Source organism: Manis javanica, chromosome X, assembly GCF_040802235.1.
Source record: "Manis javanica isolate MJ-LG chromosome X, MJ_LKY, whole genome shotgun sequence".
In the NCBI taxonomy this organism is placed as follows: domain Eukaryota; kingdom Metazoa; phylum Chordata; class Mammalia; order Pholidota; family Manidae; genus Manis; species Manis javanica.
In genome coordinates, this window is record NC_133174.1 from 12893243 (window position 1) to 12913204 (window position 19962).

General features: G+C 42.7%; 1 protein-coding gene across 7 annotated transcripts in view; it reads right to left on the reverse strand.

Annotated features, from left to right (window-relative positions):
- The window catches only part of PHKA2 (phosphorylase kinase regulatory subunit alpha 2), a 61415-nt gene that overhangs the window by 14112 nt on the left and 27341 nt on the right, over positions 1-19962 (reverse strand). For 6 of the 7 annotated variants that reach the window (XM_073227608.1, XM_037020452.2, XM_037020450.2 and 3 more), the window contains 9 exons: positions 16846-16953; positions 15027-15105; positions 12390-12524; positions 9383-9492; positions 8107-8251; positions 7770-7848; positions 4802-4965; positions 3874-4047; positions 726-814 (listed from right to left, as the gene is read on the reverse strand). In XM_073227608.1, the coding sequence (XP_073083709.1) occupies positions 726-814; positions 3874-4047; positions 4802-4965; positions 7770-7848; positions 8107-8251; positions 9383-9492; positions 12390-12524; positions 15027-15105; positions 16846-16953 (1083 nt within the window). The remainder of the gene's footprint in view (positions 1-725; positions 815-3873; positions 4048-4801; positions 4966-7769; positions 7849-8106; positions 8252-9382; positions 9493-12389; positions 12525-15026; positions 15106-16845; positions 16954-19962) is intronic. The other variant, XM_037020453.2, reaches the window with a different exon arrangement.

Sequence of the window (19962 nt, forward strand, 5' to 3'; positions counted from 1 at the left end):
GGTGTTAGAACCCCTGCTGGCAGTGAGCAGGGGAGTGAGTGGCAGGGAGGGAGCAGCTGGGAGGGGCACAGAGTGAGGGCTGGCCATTCACACAGCTTATTGCGCTTGGAGATAATTCACTGGGCTCTATACATGTACTTTATACACTTTTCTCTATATATGTTATACTTCATTTTTAAAACAAAACAAACTCAAAAAGTATGTGAGTTTCAAAGAACCTAAAACAGAGAAAAGCTTCGAATATCTCTAATAGATGCTGAATCTTTCTACTTAGGTGGGATAAAATCAAGGGAGATTTCTGGATAAAGTAACAAATTATGGAAACCAGCAGGGAACAGTGAGATTTAATTCTCCTGAAGAATCTTTTCTGTTTTTGTACTATACTCTGCAAGTAGCCCAGCCTTGGCTGGCTGGCACAGACAGGACAGGGCTAGCTAGTGAGCTAACTTATTTCTTCCTCTAAGGTGACAGATTTTGATGCATGGGCAGAAAGTCAGTAGCCTTTGCTACATGCAAAATACAAGGTTTGCATCAAATTCAGTGTGCATACTGACACAGCAGATTCCAGACAACTAAATGATGGGTTCACATAGAAACCCAAAACTTCTAAAAGTCCTGGATATCAAGAGAGATGCTCTTTGAGTTCAATCATTTAAAAGAGTTCTTGGGACTGTACCAGTATCAAATAATATACACTGAAAAAAAAATGATTCTAAATACTCTACCTTTTTTAGGAGTGGCTGAGGAGAATCAACAAGATTCAGTGATTTACGGTGGGTGCTTAGAACTTTAGTTGGCAAAGTCATGGGAACAACTGGAAAATAAAAGAATAGAGAGCTCATCTGAGGAAGGAAGAGGATAGGATACTTCTTTTTGAGAGGTACAGTAGCTACTCCTTGCTCAAATACTAACCACCTAGACAAATGATTAGTTTAATTTCAATAAGAATTTATCATGTACCACATCATGTGCTAAATCTGGGGACAAGAAAAAAGCAGGGCACGGATCTTGCTTTGAGGAGCTGAATGTCACTTTTCCCTCCTAGAATTCAGGGAAAATTACATAGCACCTTAGGACTAAAAGGAGCCTTAGATATGAGGGTGCCCAACCTCCTTCTTTCAGATGAGAAAGATGAGAACCAGAGAGGGTAGACCATTTGTCCAAGGTCACTGGCTTTCTCACAATCAAGGTATTCTGGCTTCCTGTCCAGTGTATATTTCACTTTGCCATTGATGGGTATTAGAGCTTCTGTTGTTTAGCCTCCTTTGAATATTATCAGTATTTATTTATTAAGCCATCTTCCAGGCTATATTTTATCATCTTAGGAAAATAGAAAGTTTTCAAGATAAAGATAAGGCATATTTAAAAAGGCATTTATAGACCTCCAGTTTACACTAGTGAATTAACCATACACTTTAATTTTACTTCCTCTCAAACTCCCACTAACACTACAGAAAATAATATTATTTTAAAAAAAAAAAGATATACTCAAGAATAGGGAAAAGCAGGAGAGGAGACAACAGTAGCAACATTTTAGAAACGGCAAAGCTGATAGATGAAAAATAACTGATTTAGCAGACACACAAGGCAGCCAAACCCAAATCAGCAGTAGGGAAAAACCAAGGACCAGTCAGATTTTCATCAGAGCATCCTCAGAAGTCTTAGGAATTTGCTGCACCATGTACTTCTGGAACTAGGGGTTCCATTGGGGGTGTCAAAATTGAGGAAGACTGGGGAGAAGCTGTGTGAGAAGCAGTGAGCTCCCAAGATACTTTCCTCAACTCCACACAACTTGGTAACCACCTTGCTTACCCTGAAAGAAGACTAAAGGATCTCTTTAAAGAGGGTCAAAGGAGGGTGGGGAGGCTCTGAAGACCTGGGTACATTCTTCAGGGGAATAAGTGACTGTATAGCTCCAGGCAACCAGACCCTTACCTGTTAAAGGAGATAGCAAAGAAGATTGCAGACTATCTCTGGGAAATCTGCCCAGCTTACATCCATAAACCTAACAGACCCTGCCTACATGTTTGGAGATTCTCATGCATGAGCAGATAACCAAGGATCATTTAACAATGGAGGAAAGACTCTAATGTGCAAGATAGAAACCAAAACAAAACAGGAAAAATCAAGTTGAGGGAAATGGAAACCATTTAGGGAGAAGAAAATGTAAAAACAAACAAAACCAAAAAGCCCTGCCACTAATATTCTTAGGGCAGTAAGAAATTATATTGCATGCATGAAACAACAGATGCAATTCAGAGAACAAAGATTTAAAACAAGAAAGCAAAAGGGAAAAAGCTGATGGGATGGAACAAAAAGTTAAAGCAATTGCCCTCAGAACAGAGCAAAAGACAGAGAAGTGGAAGACAGAAGAGAAACAATGACTTCTCCAGGAGGTTAACAATGGAATCACCAAGTATCAGACAAAGAGAACAGAAAAAATACAGGGAAGGAAATAAATGAAGGACCTTTTTATAAAAGCTTTACTGAAAAACATACATTGCCAGATTGAAAAGGCCCACTGAGTACCCAGCACAGTGGATGAAGATAGACCTGGATCAAGGCACATCACTGAAATCCCCAAACCTGGAACAGAGAAAATCCTAAAAACTTTTAAACAGAAAAAGCAATTTATACTTGAAGGATCAAAAATAAGAGTGGGTTAAGATTTCTCAGCAACACTGATAGCAAGACAATATAGCAATGCTATCCAAATTTTGAAGAAAACCTTATTTTCAATCTTGAATTCTATACCCACCCAAACTCTCATATGGATATAGAATATTTGTAGATATTTTCAGACCTGCAAGGTCTCAACAGTTTTACCCACCTATATGCAATGTTTCTTACGCAACTACTGGATGTCCTCCACCAAAATAAGTAAGCTATGAAAGAGGAAAAGTTGAGATACAGAAAAAAGGACAGGAGATAAGGAACACTCCAAGATGATGGTGAAGGAAAATCCCAGGATAAAATATACATCCTAGACATGGAAGGCAAACAGGCTGAAAGGAGCAGCAAACTTCAGAAACAAGCAAGTTGAGGGCTGTCATCACAGTACCCTCTTTTCATTGTATCATTTTTTTAATCTATTGAAACTATTCTAGAATATGCTCCACCAAAGGAATAAACTGAGAAAGGGGAACATGCCAGATTCTGGAAACAGGGAACCCAACTGAAGAGAAAAGCAAAGGAGATTCCAAAGATTACAGTAAAGAGAAGTCCCAGGATGCCAGGTATGCAACAGGCCTAGAGCAATCAGCCAAACAGGAGACTCATGGACCATTGTGGAACCAAGTTGATGTATGGATATGACTGATTTTGTGGAAATTTGAATTGCAAGGCCACTGGAAATTACAGAAAGGAAGCACAGCAAAGACAGGGCAACTATTAACTTTAGAGAAAACAAGAAGTAAAACTGATAATGTAATCATGGTATATTATAATGCTCAATTGGAAGTAATATTTGCATACATACAATAATATAAAGTGAGTACTGATTTGACTAGACTTTAACACTACATTGGTACGTTAGGGAAAGCAAAGGACAAGAGTGGTGATTTAAGACAGCTAACTCCCCACCCACATTAAGAGAAAGACAATGGATACCAAATAAGGCTGGTGCATCAAAAGAGAGCAGTATACATGTATTATTTTAGAAATATGGAGATACATAAATGCCAGAAGAAACAACTAAGAGTTGAAAGTGGTTGCCTCTAAGTAGGAGGACTGGGGCAGTGGGGAGGGGAGGGGTGAGGCAGGAAGCACCTGCATTTGGCTGTCTTGTAGGATTCTTTGACTTTTACATTATGTTCATGCATTACTTTGATAAAGGAAGTTATTGTAATAGGCAGAAAAGAGTTAATACTGTACATGGAATTTCCAAACCCTTTGCTTTTGCCATCACGGAAAGTATATCCCGAGTGGAGTGGATGGCACTGAAAACATGGCTGTCTTCTGTCTTCTTACAAAGAGGGGGCAGATAGCATTTCAAGGATGTGCTTTGCAGGAGGTGGTTGATATACTGGTCCAGTTCATCTTGGCTTTCTGTAATTGGATGGGGCAAGAAAATGGAAACAAGCTGCAGAAACATTTTAAGTGTATAATGTTGATTGTGTGTAGCATGCAGCACTGAGCAGCTTCGGTGGAAGACATTTTGATATAGATATTTCCATCCCCACCCCACCCCCAGAGTAAAGAGATTTTCATAGATAATGTATGTGTTTATAAAGTTATTGTTTGAAAAAAATTCATCCTAGAAAAAGAAAATACAGGTCAAGATAGTGTTTACATTACATCATCCCAAAAAGAATTGAGTGTGTAAGACAACCTGAGGGCCAGTAGCCGACATGTGATCTTTTTAATTTGTCAAGAGCCATCTAAGCATTATGGAACCCCCAGCCCCAGTTCCGAGTACCATCTAAAAGTAAAGGTCACCAACCCAAAACCTTGTTCAGTTTAAGAAATGTTACACACATAGAATTTCATCACTCATATCCAACCAAATCTTGATCATTCCTTTGAAAATTCAAGCAGTGTGTTTCTGTCCTTAGAATCTGTTTTGTGAAAAGTCCCCATTCCTGAAACTCTTTGTCCCTCTAGGTTTAAAAAAAGCCCCACATTTGCAGTTTAGGTTTTAAAATGGGCATTTGATTCATTTTAGTAAGTTTAAGTTTCCAAGCCTCTTTTTGTTATGTTAATGACCAATCCTTTTCTGTGTTTAAGTCTCAGGGCAATTTTATCACAATGCTAAGTTTTAAATAAGTTCAGTGAGCCCCTGCAAAGGCGTTCCAAACCCTACCTTGTTTATAAGTGTCCTCTATATATCCGCCCAAGTCTGAGTCAGGACTGAAGTTCCCTTCACTGTCATCATCAAACAACTTCTCATCACAGTCTGGATCCAGGAAGGTGAGATACGTGTAGAAAGATGTGGTGAGAAATTCCGAGAGGCTCCCTAGTTGCACTCTACCAAAGAGACACTACGTTAGAGACGACATCTATAGGGCATGTGGACAAAATTCCACTATGAGTTGAGAGACTTTTCAACAACCAGTTGGCGCGTCTGACAAAATCAAGAAATATGTCACTCTGCAGATTGCTTCATATAAGTAGTCAGCCAAGAAATTAAAATGAAAATTCAATAGCAAGTGTGAAGTGGAAGCACACAGCATATTAAAAGCCAAAATGAACTGAATCATGCTAATTTTTGCCCTAAAACAAATGGAGCAGAACAAAGCCACAGCAATGATGCTCTGGGTGCACTTGTGCCATTGTTTATGAGTCCCTGCCACACAAAGCAGTCACACAGGTGTGGGAACATGATGCGAGAGGCACGTCTCAGAGCCCAAGTTCTCTAGAAGGAATGTGATGGGTGGGCCATCCTCAGATTGGAGCAGACACCCAGAGTGGCCCTGTCACATCAGGCTGGGAGCCTGGTTGGGCAGCACGGGGTCCGCTGCAAAGACAGCGGCCTCCCAGATCTGCAGGTCCATGCTACAGAAGCTGGCACTGAGTGCTTCGTAAAAGGTTAGGTCAGCAGGCAGAAAACAACAGGATCCTTGGGGGACCAGCAGATTATGACTTCAGTTTAAATGGCTGAGGGAGCTGTTTAAGGAGTAAATCCAAGCATGCAGTGCAAATGATGTCATAGGCACTTGACTTAGTTGGGCAAATGGACAAGGCAAGAAACATGACCTGAGGGAAAAAAAAGCCTTCCATAATAAACTGAAAACTTTTCCCCCTGGAGCCAGGGGGCCAGTTCTAGTGATTGTTTTGCTCTGACGTTGGGAAACAGAAGGAAGTGAGAAAGAGCATGGAAAAAAAGACAATGGAAAATTCCTCTCTGATGTTGAAGGGAATCAGGCCCCAGGCAGAAAGGCAGTAATTTAAAAAGGCTCCGTTAGCAAGTCCAGGCGAGAGTCCAGTATCTACGGTGAGTTCAGCTTTTTAAAGACCCTCAGACTTAAAGCAAAAGCCAAAATGAGATTCAATTTTGATTATCAAGAACTTAGCAGGAAAGGTAGTTGAAGAAGCCTAGGCATTTCTGTTTCTTTCCATGGTTCTCTGAATTGTTCGCGGATCTCTGTGAACAGGAGGCCCTCCCAATTCCTGTAAACCCTCATCCAGCTCTGCACAGTGGTTAGAGCCCAGTTTCTGAGTTCATGCACGGCTTCTGCACAGTCTGGTGCCCCGGGCTCTCTGAGCCTCCAGCTCCTTATCTGTAAAGCAGGACTACAGCCCATGTAACAAAGTGAAGACCAAGACAATCCATATAAGGCAACCAAGAACATACTGCAAGTGTTCAATTAACTGCTGATAGTATTGTTTTGACAATGATTAGATTTTAAAGAGTTTATTTTGAAAAACTAATTGTAGGCATATGGTATTTTCTCTCTGTTATGATGCCCTATACCAGGTGGTAACTTATCCAAAGTGGGGGTGAAATGTAGGAAAGTAGATGCAGTTATGGCACTAGTGCTGGAAATGTACAGGGCGAGATGCTGGGGACCATCTTGCTGACACTCCTGAAAGAGGCTAGGAGGAGCTTGGAATGAAGGCCACTTCAAGTCTATAGCAAAACCTACAGCAAGCTCTGAGCAGAGGTGCCAACCCCAGAGCTCAGAAATACAGACTCAACCCTGAGGACGTCAGGCTAAGTAAAATAAGCCAGTCACAAAAAGACAAATACTGGGTGAGCCCACTTAGCTGAGACATCTGGAGACAGAAAGCTGAATGGCTGCCAGGAGCTGCGGGGAAGGGAGATAGGTGTTTGATAGGTACAGAGTTTCAGCTTTACAAGATGAGAAGTTTTGGTGATTGGTTGTGCAACGATGTGAATGTACTTAATATTACTGAACTGTACACTTAGAAATGGCTAAGGTGATATCTTTTATGTTATGTGTATTTTGCCACAATTAAAGAAAAATCACTATGGCAGCAGGATCCTTGGTATGAGAGGATGTGGGAAGCGATGACTTCAACACTTTTAGCAACTGGCATCCATCAGGAACCAAATGGAAGCTTTCCTGAGCCTGGGAAAGGCCACCCCTCACTTGGGCCAGATGCACAGTGAGGTTCTCCTGGGGCCCTTCTGGCATATTCCAGGGGATTCTGAGAGAGCAGGGCATAGAGGCTATAGAGAAAACCTCTACCTTGTGACAGTCAGGAGTATAAAAAGGAAGGAGTTTCTTGGGAGGTGAGCACTTATGGTGATTAGCCGTAATACCTGGGAACGTCTGCTGGGCTGTGGACCCATAAACCAGAATGAATATCGTTCCACAGAGGATGTGGGACAATGGTCTAGGCAGGCGCATTCAGATGCTCTGCTCCGAGGGCCACTAGTGAATTTGTAAAATTCTGTGAATCTTTCTTAAGGTGGGAGCACCCTCAAGTCAACTCAAGGAGCATTTAATCAGTGCCTGCCAGATCCAACGCACTGGATGCTTCCTTCAACACCTTTTACGAGAGACTGACACAGCATTCCCTCTGTGGGTTCCAGCAATGAAACTCCAGAGAGGCTTGGTACATTCACCTCTCTCATGTCCCAGCTTCCTGGTGCCTGGAAAAGCTTCACAGATGCCCCCTGAATGCTGCATTAGAGGTATTCCAGTTTCAAATGAGTGACTGGATTAGATAAGGTTTAACTTCCTTTTCATTCTAAAGTTCTATGCTTCCATGTTCAGAAATTGACATGAAAAATGGAAGAAGGGAAGCAGAAGACTTTAAGGAAGGTCAATGTTACTTCTATATTTTTAAAAAACACAAATTACCTAGCTCCTCCAAAATATCCATCCTCCAGTTTTCTAATTGTGGAAAGAATTGCAGGATGAATGTCTGAGCCATCATTTGCTAAGGAAGAAAAAAAAAGATGAATTAGTTTAATCTGGGAATACATATTTTTTTGGTACACACTAAATGAGATGTTTTCATCAACGCAATCTAATTAAAATACGTATGACATAGAATATTCCCGAGCTAAGAAACCAAATTGCTAAGAATCCCCTTCAGTACTTAGCTCTCTGTCCATGGGACTCATTTTAAACATTTTGAAAAGAGCTCAAACCAACAGTGGGACATAAATCAGGCAGATGAAGGTCATGGAGTTACTGAGCATGGTGTGGGTGATGGGGAAGGTGAGCGTGGGTCTGCCTGTCATCCGCCAGCAGGTGCACAGGTAGGCCAGCTCAATCCTCAGCATCTCCACCATCATCTCGTTGTCCAGGGCCAGGTAGAAGTGATGCTGGTCGGTGAACTGCAAGTCAGAACAGGCCAGGTAAAAAGCTGACCTTCATTTCCCTCTGCACAACACTAGCTGTCATTCACAGCAGCACTAATCCTTGCATTTTGTTCCAGCGAAGAGGCTCAATCCTGGCTCTAATCGCTCCATCCTGGGACTTTCCTTGTGATCAGATAAATCGATCTGTCGTCTGCCCAAGAGCCATGGCTAGATAAGTGTGGAAGGGAAAGGTGCACAGCTAGTTCTATTTACAGCTCTCAGCTGGGGATTTAAGCACCTGGCCCAACACCGCTGTCTCTGAAAGGAAATCAATAACTCCTTAATTCCTATGCCTTCCAGGGCTGCTGGGCTTGGAGCGACTGTCCAAGTGTGGGCACAGGTGAGGTGTGCAGACTGCATTTACCTGATTGATGACCTGCTTAATGTGAACTAAAGGCACTGTGACCTCGTACTGATGAAAACCACATTGTTCTCTCAGCCTCTGGACTAGCCTGGTCTGAAATTTGTTATGAAGGGAAATAATTCACAAAATTCAAGCAAGAACATGGGCTAGAGTGAAAAAGAGCAACGTGGGGCCACTGACCCATGACCCTATGGCTGGGTGCCCTGAGAGTGGGAGGCTGTGCCCCATATTGACAAAGTGAGCCCAGAGTTGGGTCTTTCTAGTTGCCCAGATGGATGAAAAACATTTGGTTTCGGTTCCACAGGACTAGTTTCCTTTGGAAACAAAAACTGAAGGGAAGTTCAATATTCAGGATCTCATCTAGGGGGTTGGGGCCTAAAAATCAGACCGGCTGTTAGTTACACAGAGGGTCTTATGACGACAACTTACACAAGGGTTAGGGACTATTGTGATTAGGGACAAAAGGGCTGAGAGTCAGGTGACATGTTGTTAGGAAGTTTATAAAGTGGTGTGAATTTTACTACTACTCCTAAGTGGAAGTGATGGCACATTAAATTCGATTCAAGTCACATTCACTGAGCACTGGCTATGAATGAAGAACTGAACCAAGTACCAAGCATCATCTTATATGTCTCTATTTGGACATATGCATGCACATTCCAGGACAGTCAAAGTAGCTCACAAGGATTAAAAGAGAGCTCCATAGAAGGATGCTTGTTGGATTGCTACTGGCCTATTCTCACCTGGGGTGTAAAAGTAAAGATTTGGTTCCTAATCACATATAGTTTAGATGTTCCAAGGACACCAATGTGCCGATATGGTCGCCCACTTAATTTCATATTCTTATTCCGTCCTATTTGAAAAATAAAAGAGAAACTGGAATTAGAACAGATACAGTAACATCTACTCAAAATGACTGGCTAAGACTGAGCATATATATATATATATATATTTTGTTATCATTAATCTACAATTACATGAAGAACATTAAGTTTCCTAGGCTCCCCCCTTCACCAAGTCCAACCCCCATAAACCCCATTACAGTCACTGTCCATCAGCATAGTAAGATGCTGTAGAATCACTACTTGTCTTCTCTGTGTTGCACAGCCCTCCCCGTGCCACCGCCCACTATACATGTTAATCGTAGTGCCCCCTTTCTTTTTCCCCGCCCTTATCCCTCCCTTCCTCCCATTCTCCCCAATCCCTTTCCCTTTGGTAACTGTTAGTCCATTCTTGGGTTCCGTGATTCTGCTGCTGTTTTGTTCCTTCAGGTTTTCTTTGTTCTTATACTCCAGAGATGAGTGAAATCATTTGGTATTTGTTTTTCTCTGCTTGGCTTATTTCACTGAGCATAATACCCTCTAGCTCCATCCATGTTGTTGCAAATGATAGGATTTTTTTCTTCTTATGGCTGAATAATAATCCATTGTGTATATGTACCACCTCTTCTTTACCCATTCATCTACTGATGGACACTTAGGTTGCTTCCATTTCTTGGCTATTGTAAGTAGTGCAGCGATAAACATAGGGGTGCATCTGTCTTTTTCAAACTGGGCTGCTGCATTCTTGGGGTAAATTCCTAGAAGTGGAATTCCTGGGTCAACTGGTATTTCTATTTTGAGCATTTTGAGGAACCTCCACACTGCTTTCCACAATGGTTGAACTAATTTACATTCCCACCAGCAGTGTAGGAGGGTTCCCCTTTCTCCACAACCTCGCCAACATTTGTTGTTGTTTGTCTTTTGGATGGTAGCCATCCTAACTGGTGTGAGGTGATGTCTCATTGTGGTTTTAATTTGCATTTCTCTGATGATTAGCGATGCAGAGCATCTTTTCATGTGTCTGTTGGCCATCTGAATTTCTTCTTTGGAGAACTGTTCAGCTCCTCCGCCCATTTTTTAATTGGATTATTTGCTTTTTGTTTGTTGAGGTACGTGAGCTCTTTATATATTTTGGATGTCAAGCCCTTATCGGATCTGTCATTTATGAATATATTCTCCCATACTGTAGGGTACCTTTTTGTTCTATTGATGGTGTCCTTTGCTGTACAGAAGCTTTTCAGCTTGATGTGGTCCCACTTGTTCATTTTTGCTTTTGTTTCCCTTGTCCGGGGACATATGTTCATGAAGAAGTCGCTCATGTTTATGTCAAAGAGATTTTTGCCTATGTTTTTTCTAAGAGTTTTATGGTTTCATGACGTACATTCAGGTCTTTGATCCATTTCGAATTTACTTTTGTGTATGGGGTTAGACAGTGATCCAGTTTCATTCTCTTACATGTAGCTGTCCAGTTCTGCCAGCACCATCTGTTGAAGAGGCTGTCATTTCCCCATTGTATGTCCCCTTTATCATATATTATATTAGGAAGTTTATAAAGTGGTGTGAATTTTACTACTACTCCTAAGTGGAAGTGATGGCACATTAAATTCGATTCAAGTCACATTCACTGAGCACTGGCTATGAATGAAGAACTGAACCAAGTACCAAGCATCATCTTATATGTCTCTATTTGGACATATGCATGCACATTCCAGGACAGTCAAAGTAGCTCACAAGGATTAAAAGAGAGCTCCATAGAAGGATGCTTGTTGGATTGCTCCTTTATCATATATTAATTGACCATATATGTTTGGGTTAATGTCTGGAGTCTCTATTCTGTTCCACTGGTCTGTGGCTCTGTTCTTGTGCGAGTACCAAATTGTCTTGATTACTGTGGCTTTGTAGTAGAGCTTGAGGTTGGGGAGTGAGATCGCCCCCACTTTATTCTTCCTTCTCAGGATTGCTTTGGCTATTCGGGGTGTTTGGTGTTCCCATATGAATTTTTGAACTATTTGTTCCAGTTCATTGAAGAATGCTGTTGGTAATTTGATAGGGATTGCATCAAATCTGTATATTGTTTTGGGCAGGATGGTCATTTTGACGATATTAATGCTTCCTAGCCAAGAGCATGGGATGAGTTTCCATTTGTTAGTGTCCTCTTTACTTTCTCTTAAGAGTGTCTTATAGTTTTCAGGGTATAGGTCTTTCACTTCTTTGGTTAGGTTTATTCCTAGGTATTTTATTCTTTTTGATGCAATTGTGAATGGAACTGTTTTCCTGGTTTCTCTTTCTATTGGTTCATTGTTAGTGTATAGGAAAGCCACAGATTTCTGTGTTAATTTTGTATCCTGCAAGACTGGGCATATTTTTATGTTAAACAACCCACTTTGGGGTTTGGTTTTTCTAATACTGTCATCCTTCCTTAAAATGGGACAGGGATGAATTAAAAACCGACTCCTTTTCACACATGTATGTGAACAGTACCCAGTTCAATGTGGGATAAAACTATTAAAATGATTTTATTAATGTTTACTTTTAATTTATTTAGTATTGAGCCATAATACTAAGCAAAGTCAGATTTTAGAGAAACCCCCTCCCATTTTAATGGGTGAATGAGCATTTTCTGAGACTACAGTTAAAAATTAGAAACATTATCAAGACGCAAATGTTCCAATTGAGAAATATTTAAAGGTGGTTCCTTAGTTTACAGCAGATTTGGCAAATCACACAGCCAACCTGTGGCGACCTCTGCTGAATGGGCACAAGGAAAACGTGCCTGTCCACCCATTCCTCTTCACACAGAAACAGGCACACTGCCTGCTTTAGTGCTTTGCCCAATTCTTTACAATTTACACATAGTCTCTCCCAGACCCCAAACCTAGAACCAAGATGCGTTCTCACCAAAAACGCCTTGCTGCTTCCCCAAACTTACCAAGCTTGGCATATATGTGACTAAGAATCCGGCCTGGCTGGACTCGGATTGGATGAATGTCAGCAATACTCTGGATGTTTATCCCATGTTTCCTCAACAACTCCTTAATGTGGTTGCTTTCTGCCAGAACAATAACTGTGAACAAGAAGAATGTAAAATGTCCATTAGATTGTGGCTCTTGCCTTCTCATGTGGATATGCATTATTACTGATCTCTGGCCTATGGTATGCTCATGAACATGCTTTCGATGCACCAGGGTGGCTTTGAAAATGACGGTACGTGTCCTTCCATTCTTCCTGATTCTCTCTGATCTTGCCTTCTCTCAACACCAATTATATATACATGTATCAAGTACACTTAATGTACAAGGTAGTCTGAGAAGAGATTTCTATCAACAGGTCCCAAGCCAAATTATCCATCTCGAATGATGTCTTGCCTCCTCCTGGGTCTGCATTCATTCTAGATCTGTCTCATGTTCTTTTGACATGGGGTCAGCAGTGGAAAGAGCTCTGCTCAGGAGATGCCAGGAGAAGCCTGTGCCCCTGCTCTCAAAGGACAGAAAAGAGCAACAGGGTGGTGTGCGCTAGCAGGGGATGCCCTGACCAACAGGAAAGCTGGGGGAGGGTTTTCCCTCGGAAGAGAAGGGAAAGTGGGCCTGCTGGTAGGTTGTTGGTTGTTGTGAGGAAGCACAGGATGCTTTTTCAAAGTATTTTAATATCCATAATCTCATCTAAGCTTTACAACAAGGCCCTGAGGGGAAGCCTAGCATGTTCAACTGGCTGGCTATAGTTGAACAGAGACTGCAAGCCAATCCCCCAACCCCTCAACAAATGCGAACATCAGCCTGCAGGACTGGGTGGGTGGCTTCCCTTAACATCTGTCTCTTCTGAAGTTTCTAATACTGTGCAGAGACCTGCATGCATCAGAGCCACACAGCGGTCACTCTCTGAAGAAGTCTCTTAGAGTAGTGGTTTGACCGAGACCTGAGAACCTCGTCATCTGATGCAACCATATGTGGAGAGGTTTCTGAAACTGCACTTCCCCGTCCTCCGGGCCACACCCTCTATTTTCTACTCTGTTTTATTACATTAAAGAAAAATGCTGCTCAGGACCCATCAATGTGTCCCAGCCTGCAGCTGGAAAAGCAGCCTCATGGACTTAAGGGATCTCTTAGCAGCATGTGCTCTGGTTAAGCACGGAGACTGTGGAGTCAGGCGAGATCAGCCCAGCTGCACATCAGAACAGGGTTTGTGCCTCTGGCTGTCAGCTGTGGGTCCTTGAGTGAGTGAGTTAACCTCTAAACCTCATGTGTAAGATGGGGATGATAGTCATAATTTTCACAATTTCTACCTTATCAGAATGTTGTGATGCATGGGCGTGTCTTGTGGAGGTCCCTGGTCCACATTACTGGCCAGGTGGTGACCTGCAGGGCCTCCTGCTGCATCACAGGCAGGTGCAGCAAAAGGGGTCCAAGGCCACAAAGAGGGTACCTTTCATTTGTTCAGTAACTGTTTTTAACATACTGAGTATGTGTGTGTCAATCAACATAGGAGCCACAAGAATGATAGAGGTCTTGTCCTTAAATGTACAGTATATAATTTAGAGGAAATAAGGTATATACACAACATGCTATGATACTGGCTGGCACATAAGTTGTTCTATGAGGCACCTGAGCCCCTCGGGAGTTCCCCCTAGGAGGGACAGTGGGAAGAGGAATGGTGAGCCAGGTCCTGCACAGAGGCCTCCCTGCCCCTCCCACCTCCAGCACAGAGAGGGGAAGTCACATGGCCAGGCAGAGAGAGCACCAGGCAGTAGCCCACACTGGCCTTCCCCCTGGCTGGAGAGGATGGGTGGCAGGTGGAGGCAGGTGAAAAAATGGGTCTGTAGCTCCGGAAAGAGTCAGACCTCAAAGGAAAGACTGAGTAAATCCTCACTTGAGTTCTGAGTTTTCACCAGGGTCATGATCTATTATTTTAAGAATAGCAGTTATAAAAACCATGCTCAGTGAATAACTTGGGCCCCAGCTGCAACCAAGATTTAGATTTAAGAAATCAATCACTTTGTAGAAAGTAACTTTGTGGTTAGGAAGAATATTGCTGCCTTGGGGAGCTCTGAGTTTTAGAAGGTATTTAATAGAACTGATATATGCTAAAGCATACTTAAAAAAATTAAATATGAAACAAGGGAATAATTTGCATTAAAAATAACACTGGTTTGATTTCACTTATATGTGGAACCTAAAAAACAAAACAAATGAACAAATAAATAAACCAACCCAGAAACACTCATAAATAGAGAGCAAACTGAGTTGTCATAGGGAATTGGGTTGGGGGGAACAGGCGAAATAGGTGAAGGGGATTAAGAGGTATAAACTTCCAGCTATAAAATAAGAAAGTCATGGGGATGAAAGGTACAACATAGGGAATATAGTCAATAATATTGTAATAACTTGGTATGGTAACAGACAGTAACTACACTTACCATGGTGACTATTTTGCAATGTATATAAATGTCGAATCACTATGTTACCTGAAACTATTACAATATTATGTCAATGATACTTCAATTTTTAAAAAAAGAAAAACAAAACATTGGTTTTTCCAAAGTTAAATATGAAAAGTAAACATGCTCACAAACCTTGTACTACAACATCAGGTTTGACCGAAGTGGAAAATCTTCTATTTAAGGGATCGATTTCACCAGTGGCAAGGAATCCCTAGGAAAAGAGCATTAACACTATGAAATTCTGATTAACTAAAATTTCACCTTAAACCTAAGTTTGAAAATGAAATATTTTGGGGCTCAAAATATTCAGTATTTTATTCTTTTATATTTTTCAAGTCAATTGCTTATTTTCTCTGAACACAGTATACCATTTAGAGAGTCACTGATAAATGTATTACGTTTTCAGTATCCAGCTCTCCAGGGCTAGTCAAATACACCACCATCTTGTATGTATGAAAGAATTTCCTGAGTCCCAGGTACCTCTTCCTCAGTCCCAGGTACTGTGCGGAGCCCCTGGAGGTGCACCGTCACAACTGGGCCTCCCACCAGGGAGGCCCTACCATTATCACCATTTTATAGGTGGGAAACCAAGGTAAAGCACTTAAAGTGGCAGAATGGGGACTTGGCCCAGGGCTAACTGTCCTGAAACACAAAGCTTCCCTCTTTGCTTACAAAGAATGCCCTTTGAATATGAATCTCCTCACAGTTTGATAAACAACCAGAGCCTCAAGAGAGGGAACCAAGGCGTTCTGGGAGTTCTGAGGAGGAGCCGGACCCAATGCTAGGTCTAGATGAAGGCCTTTACATTGAAGAGGAGGAAATGGGCACAGAGCTGTTTCTCATCTCACTGATAAAGAAATCAGAGCTGGAAGGTATCGCAGAGATGATCAAGCCCAACCCCTTCACTCTACAATGAGGAAACTGAGGCCCAGAGAGGGAAAGAGACCTGCCTAAGGCAGGATTAGCTTTCCAAAGGAGATACATGCATTTTTCCTACTAATAAAGATGTAAGTATAAGACACAGTCCCTATTCCCAAGGACATGACAATCGAGACATACCCGTGAAATCACTGCTCTAGCTCAACACCTGTTGCTCCTTGGGGCCACTTCCACTGTGCTAGCCTTTACTTTTGGTCTGCTTTTACACCTTGGGAACCCTAGTGGCATCCGACCCACTGCTCCCATCCCCATCTCTACAGTTTGGCAAACCGAACTGAACCAGACAGGCTGGAGCCCCTGGCTTTCCTCCCTGAGCTCTTTCCCCCACACTCCTTGTCAGGGGCCTAGAGTTCTCAGCCGGCAGGATCCTCCAGAAGGTGAACCCATCTCATAAAGTCACCGACACTTAGAACTGGGGAAAGGGGTTCATTTTTAGTTGGCACAAAATCATTTGCATTTTAAAAACTTAAGCCTGGAGCAAGAAAATGATTAATAAGAAGGAATGAGTCAGAGGCACTAGACTTTCTCTGTGGGGATGCTGTGAGCTGGGAGAACATTTGAGGCACAAAATTCACCCACTGGCCCTGCATATAGAGAGCACTGTGGAGTCCTTTTATTTCCTGTGCCCAGAACTGTGCCAGCAGCAGCTGAAAGCAGACCTAGTAGTTTCCAAAACCCAGTATCTTTCACACATCTGCTGATCCTGGCTGAGAAACTTCTGGCCTCCTGCTGACCATCAACTCAACCAGGTTGTAGCCACAGACCAGGAATGCCGAGGGGAGGGTGGGTGGAGCTAGAGAGTGCTTGGCATGTAGCTGACCCTAACACAGTTAATATGGAGACACAGGCCCACGTGTCAAGCCTCAGAGCCAACCCAGTTCAGTCAACTTCAAACCCATGAGGATGCCAAAGACATTCACAGCAACACCAAGCAGAGAGCCTCTGCACTCTTCTGGGGTCCCTGGTACCTGAAATCAGAGTTTCCAGTCTGTGAAGCCCCCACATCCCCTACCTCTGCCAACAGTGAGCTGAGGATGTACAAGGACTGACCCCACAGGTGGGGCACCTTCCCCAGAGGAACTCTGTCCACTGTGTGAGGATTCTTATACTCTTCATCTACCTGGCAAAGACACAAAAACTCAAAGTCAGAATGTCAGAGGATAAAAAGGCCAATGCCACCCTACATTGGCCAGTACACTGAGGATTTACAAAATGCCACTCATTTGATCCTCCAACCCAATTCTGTGTGAGAACTGGGACAGAGGGGCAGAGGAGGATAAAACACTTGGCACAGGGGGCAGGGGTGCCCACATGGCTAAAAGCAGCAGTGGATGAACTCAAATCTAGGCCTGCTTCCAGGCCAGTGTTCTTACAAGCACACTGATTGCAAAAAGCAGACAGGCAATGGAAGCCTGGCCTGCCTTCCTTGAGCACAGCTCTGGACAACAAGTTTATAAACTCATATTTCCATCTGGCTGACTTATGGGCACAATGGTCTAAAACATCAGCCTATAGACCATGCCAGTGTATTGCTGGATGCTAATTTCTTCTATTAGGTTTCTTCTATTTTGCTATATCCAAAGGTTCATAAACTCTGTATGTCTATGCAAGAAAATTACCAGAAGGTAGAGCTATTTACTGAGGGAAAACAATTGTACTATAAGATCACTAATTTTCTATCGGGGACTTAAAAAGCTGAATCCATTAGGAGCTTTTGACTCATCAAAATAAGCTGTTATTTTTCTGATGGACACTGCTGGCTACACGTTGTAAAAGTTAGTTTACAACTTTCTCTGTTGTAAACTCCACGCTGACTTTTAGATTTTGTCATTACAACATTGGTTGGGGGTAATGCTAGTGACTTTTTCCTCCAGAGAACATAAGCCAGTCAAAGGAAATAGGAACACTTATCCTTTTCCATAGGGGAACATCATTCTTTGCTTGTGGACTAATCAGTGATATTAATATATTTACCAAAAGTTTAAAAATTTGTTTAGTACTAAACAGGAAGAAAACCTGATAGATAAACTGAACAGAATTAAATGTCACCAGTAATCAAGTAATCAAATAGGCTAATAGTATGGAAGAAGGTTCTCCAAAGTGTCATAGTGGTCATCTTTGGGTGGTAAGATTAGAGATTAGTATTTTCTTCTTTCTACAGAATCCTGGATGTTTTTTACAGTGTGCAGGATTACTTTTATAATCAGATTGTACATTAAAGCTATTTGAAATATAAGCAGCATTAAGACAGACTACAAAGATCTGCAATGAGAAACAGTTGATGCAAAGAACAGAAGGCAGATAAGGTGTCCGATCAAAAGACAGCACAGGTCTGCCCTCCTCCCACCCACAGGCTGGCTCCTGACTCCCTGTGGAGGTGTCCCTCTCCGTGTCTCCATCCCAGTCCTTCTGATCCATTTGAGGGTCTCTGGGGCACCAGGCCTTGGTTGCCTCTACCCCATGTCTGCCCTCCATCCCACGAACCAGCTCCTCTGACCTTGCCACTAGCTTGTATGCTTGCAGAGCTGGCACTGTAACCCCTTTGCACCCCAGTACCTCGCTTGGTGCCTGGCCCAGAGCAGGGCTCAACACATGTTTGTGGGGCACACTTGCATTAGTTCTAGCTGGGCAATGGAGGGTCCTGTGGATGGTGGCACCCTGCACAGGCATGTCTGGCTGAGGAAATGAGTGAGGCTGAAATCTAGGCTGAATGCCACCCTGGCCTGGAGCTGCAGCCACTCCAAGGCTGAGGCCCTTTATCTAATTTGCACAAAAGTGGGTCTCTACATGCTATTAATGTGATAGGTGAACCTTCCCAGCTGTCATCTGGAAGCAGCCAACACAAACTGTGGTCAACATAAAATAGTGTTCAAAATCAGTTCCTAGGTTATATGTAAACACGCTGGATAAGAGGATGTTGTACAGACAAGTAGAAACCCAAAAGTCAGTGTGGATATTAGAAGAGAAAATGTTGCAGAGTAACTTTTTACAATGTGTACTCAGCACTCTTCATCAGAAAGAAAAGTATAGCTTATAACCTAGCATTTACTACAGTCAGGAAAATGTGCCTTTTAGTAAAACACAGATACTCTCTACCATAAAATATGTGAAATACCTACGAAGTCCCTTATTTCCTTGTTCTGTTTCCAGGTTCCGAATTACCTCCCATTACTAATTTTGTTTTGCCAAATGCCTCAGTACTGGGAAAAGGGCAATTTGAACATGCAGACACTGGAAGTAACTGTCCAGTCCCCACCATCAGCCACTCCCCCACAAACACATATATCCCACACAGGAAAATGAATGCATTCATAGGAAATCTGGGTCTGATGCTTAGAGAAAACAGCCCCATGAGCCTTATCTATACAGTGAGGGTTCTCTACCACGCATTTGGAGGCAGCATGGAGTTGTGGGGAGGCCCTGAACCTGGGTCTGGTTCCAGGAGAAGCCCAGTGCTAAGCTGAGCTGACAGTTCCATAACCACTCTGAGCTGAGGTGGATCATTTCAAAAGCCTCTGCCAGCCCTTGACCATATGCTTGTGGGCTTGATTCAATCACAGAAACCCTAAACCCGAGCTGCTGCATGACAGCTTCTGCGGGGTTACATCTCCTGCAGGCCCTGTCAACTGGGCAGGAGACACTGCTCTGTGAAGTCTCTTCCTCCTGAAAATGCAATAATGAAGCTTTGAAGCAACAGGAGTATCTGAAGGACAAATAGCCTTGAATCAAGAATTCTTTTCTTCTAAACATGAAATATGCACAGGGAAATTTTCCTGCTGAGATACATAGGTCCATCATGACCCAGTTTAGGAAACTGGATAGAACAAAACTCTTTGGGCAACTTCTTGAGAAATTGATCAGTTTTTCTCCCCTTGATACAGAACAGCTTCTGAGTGATTACTCCAGCTCTAGCTTGGGAACTGCTTGACTCAAAGGAAGAGTTTCCCAGCCATCCCTAATCTCTCTCTCCCCTTTCCTCAGGGAGAGTCTGTTCCTCCTTCTGTGGAAATGTGCGAGAACATGGTGCCCAACAGTCAATGGGTTTTTTAGGTCCATTTGGCCTGGGTTTGGGGGACAGATATCCTCTGAAGCTCCTCAAATGATACTTCCCTCGACCAGCCCTGGTCAA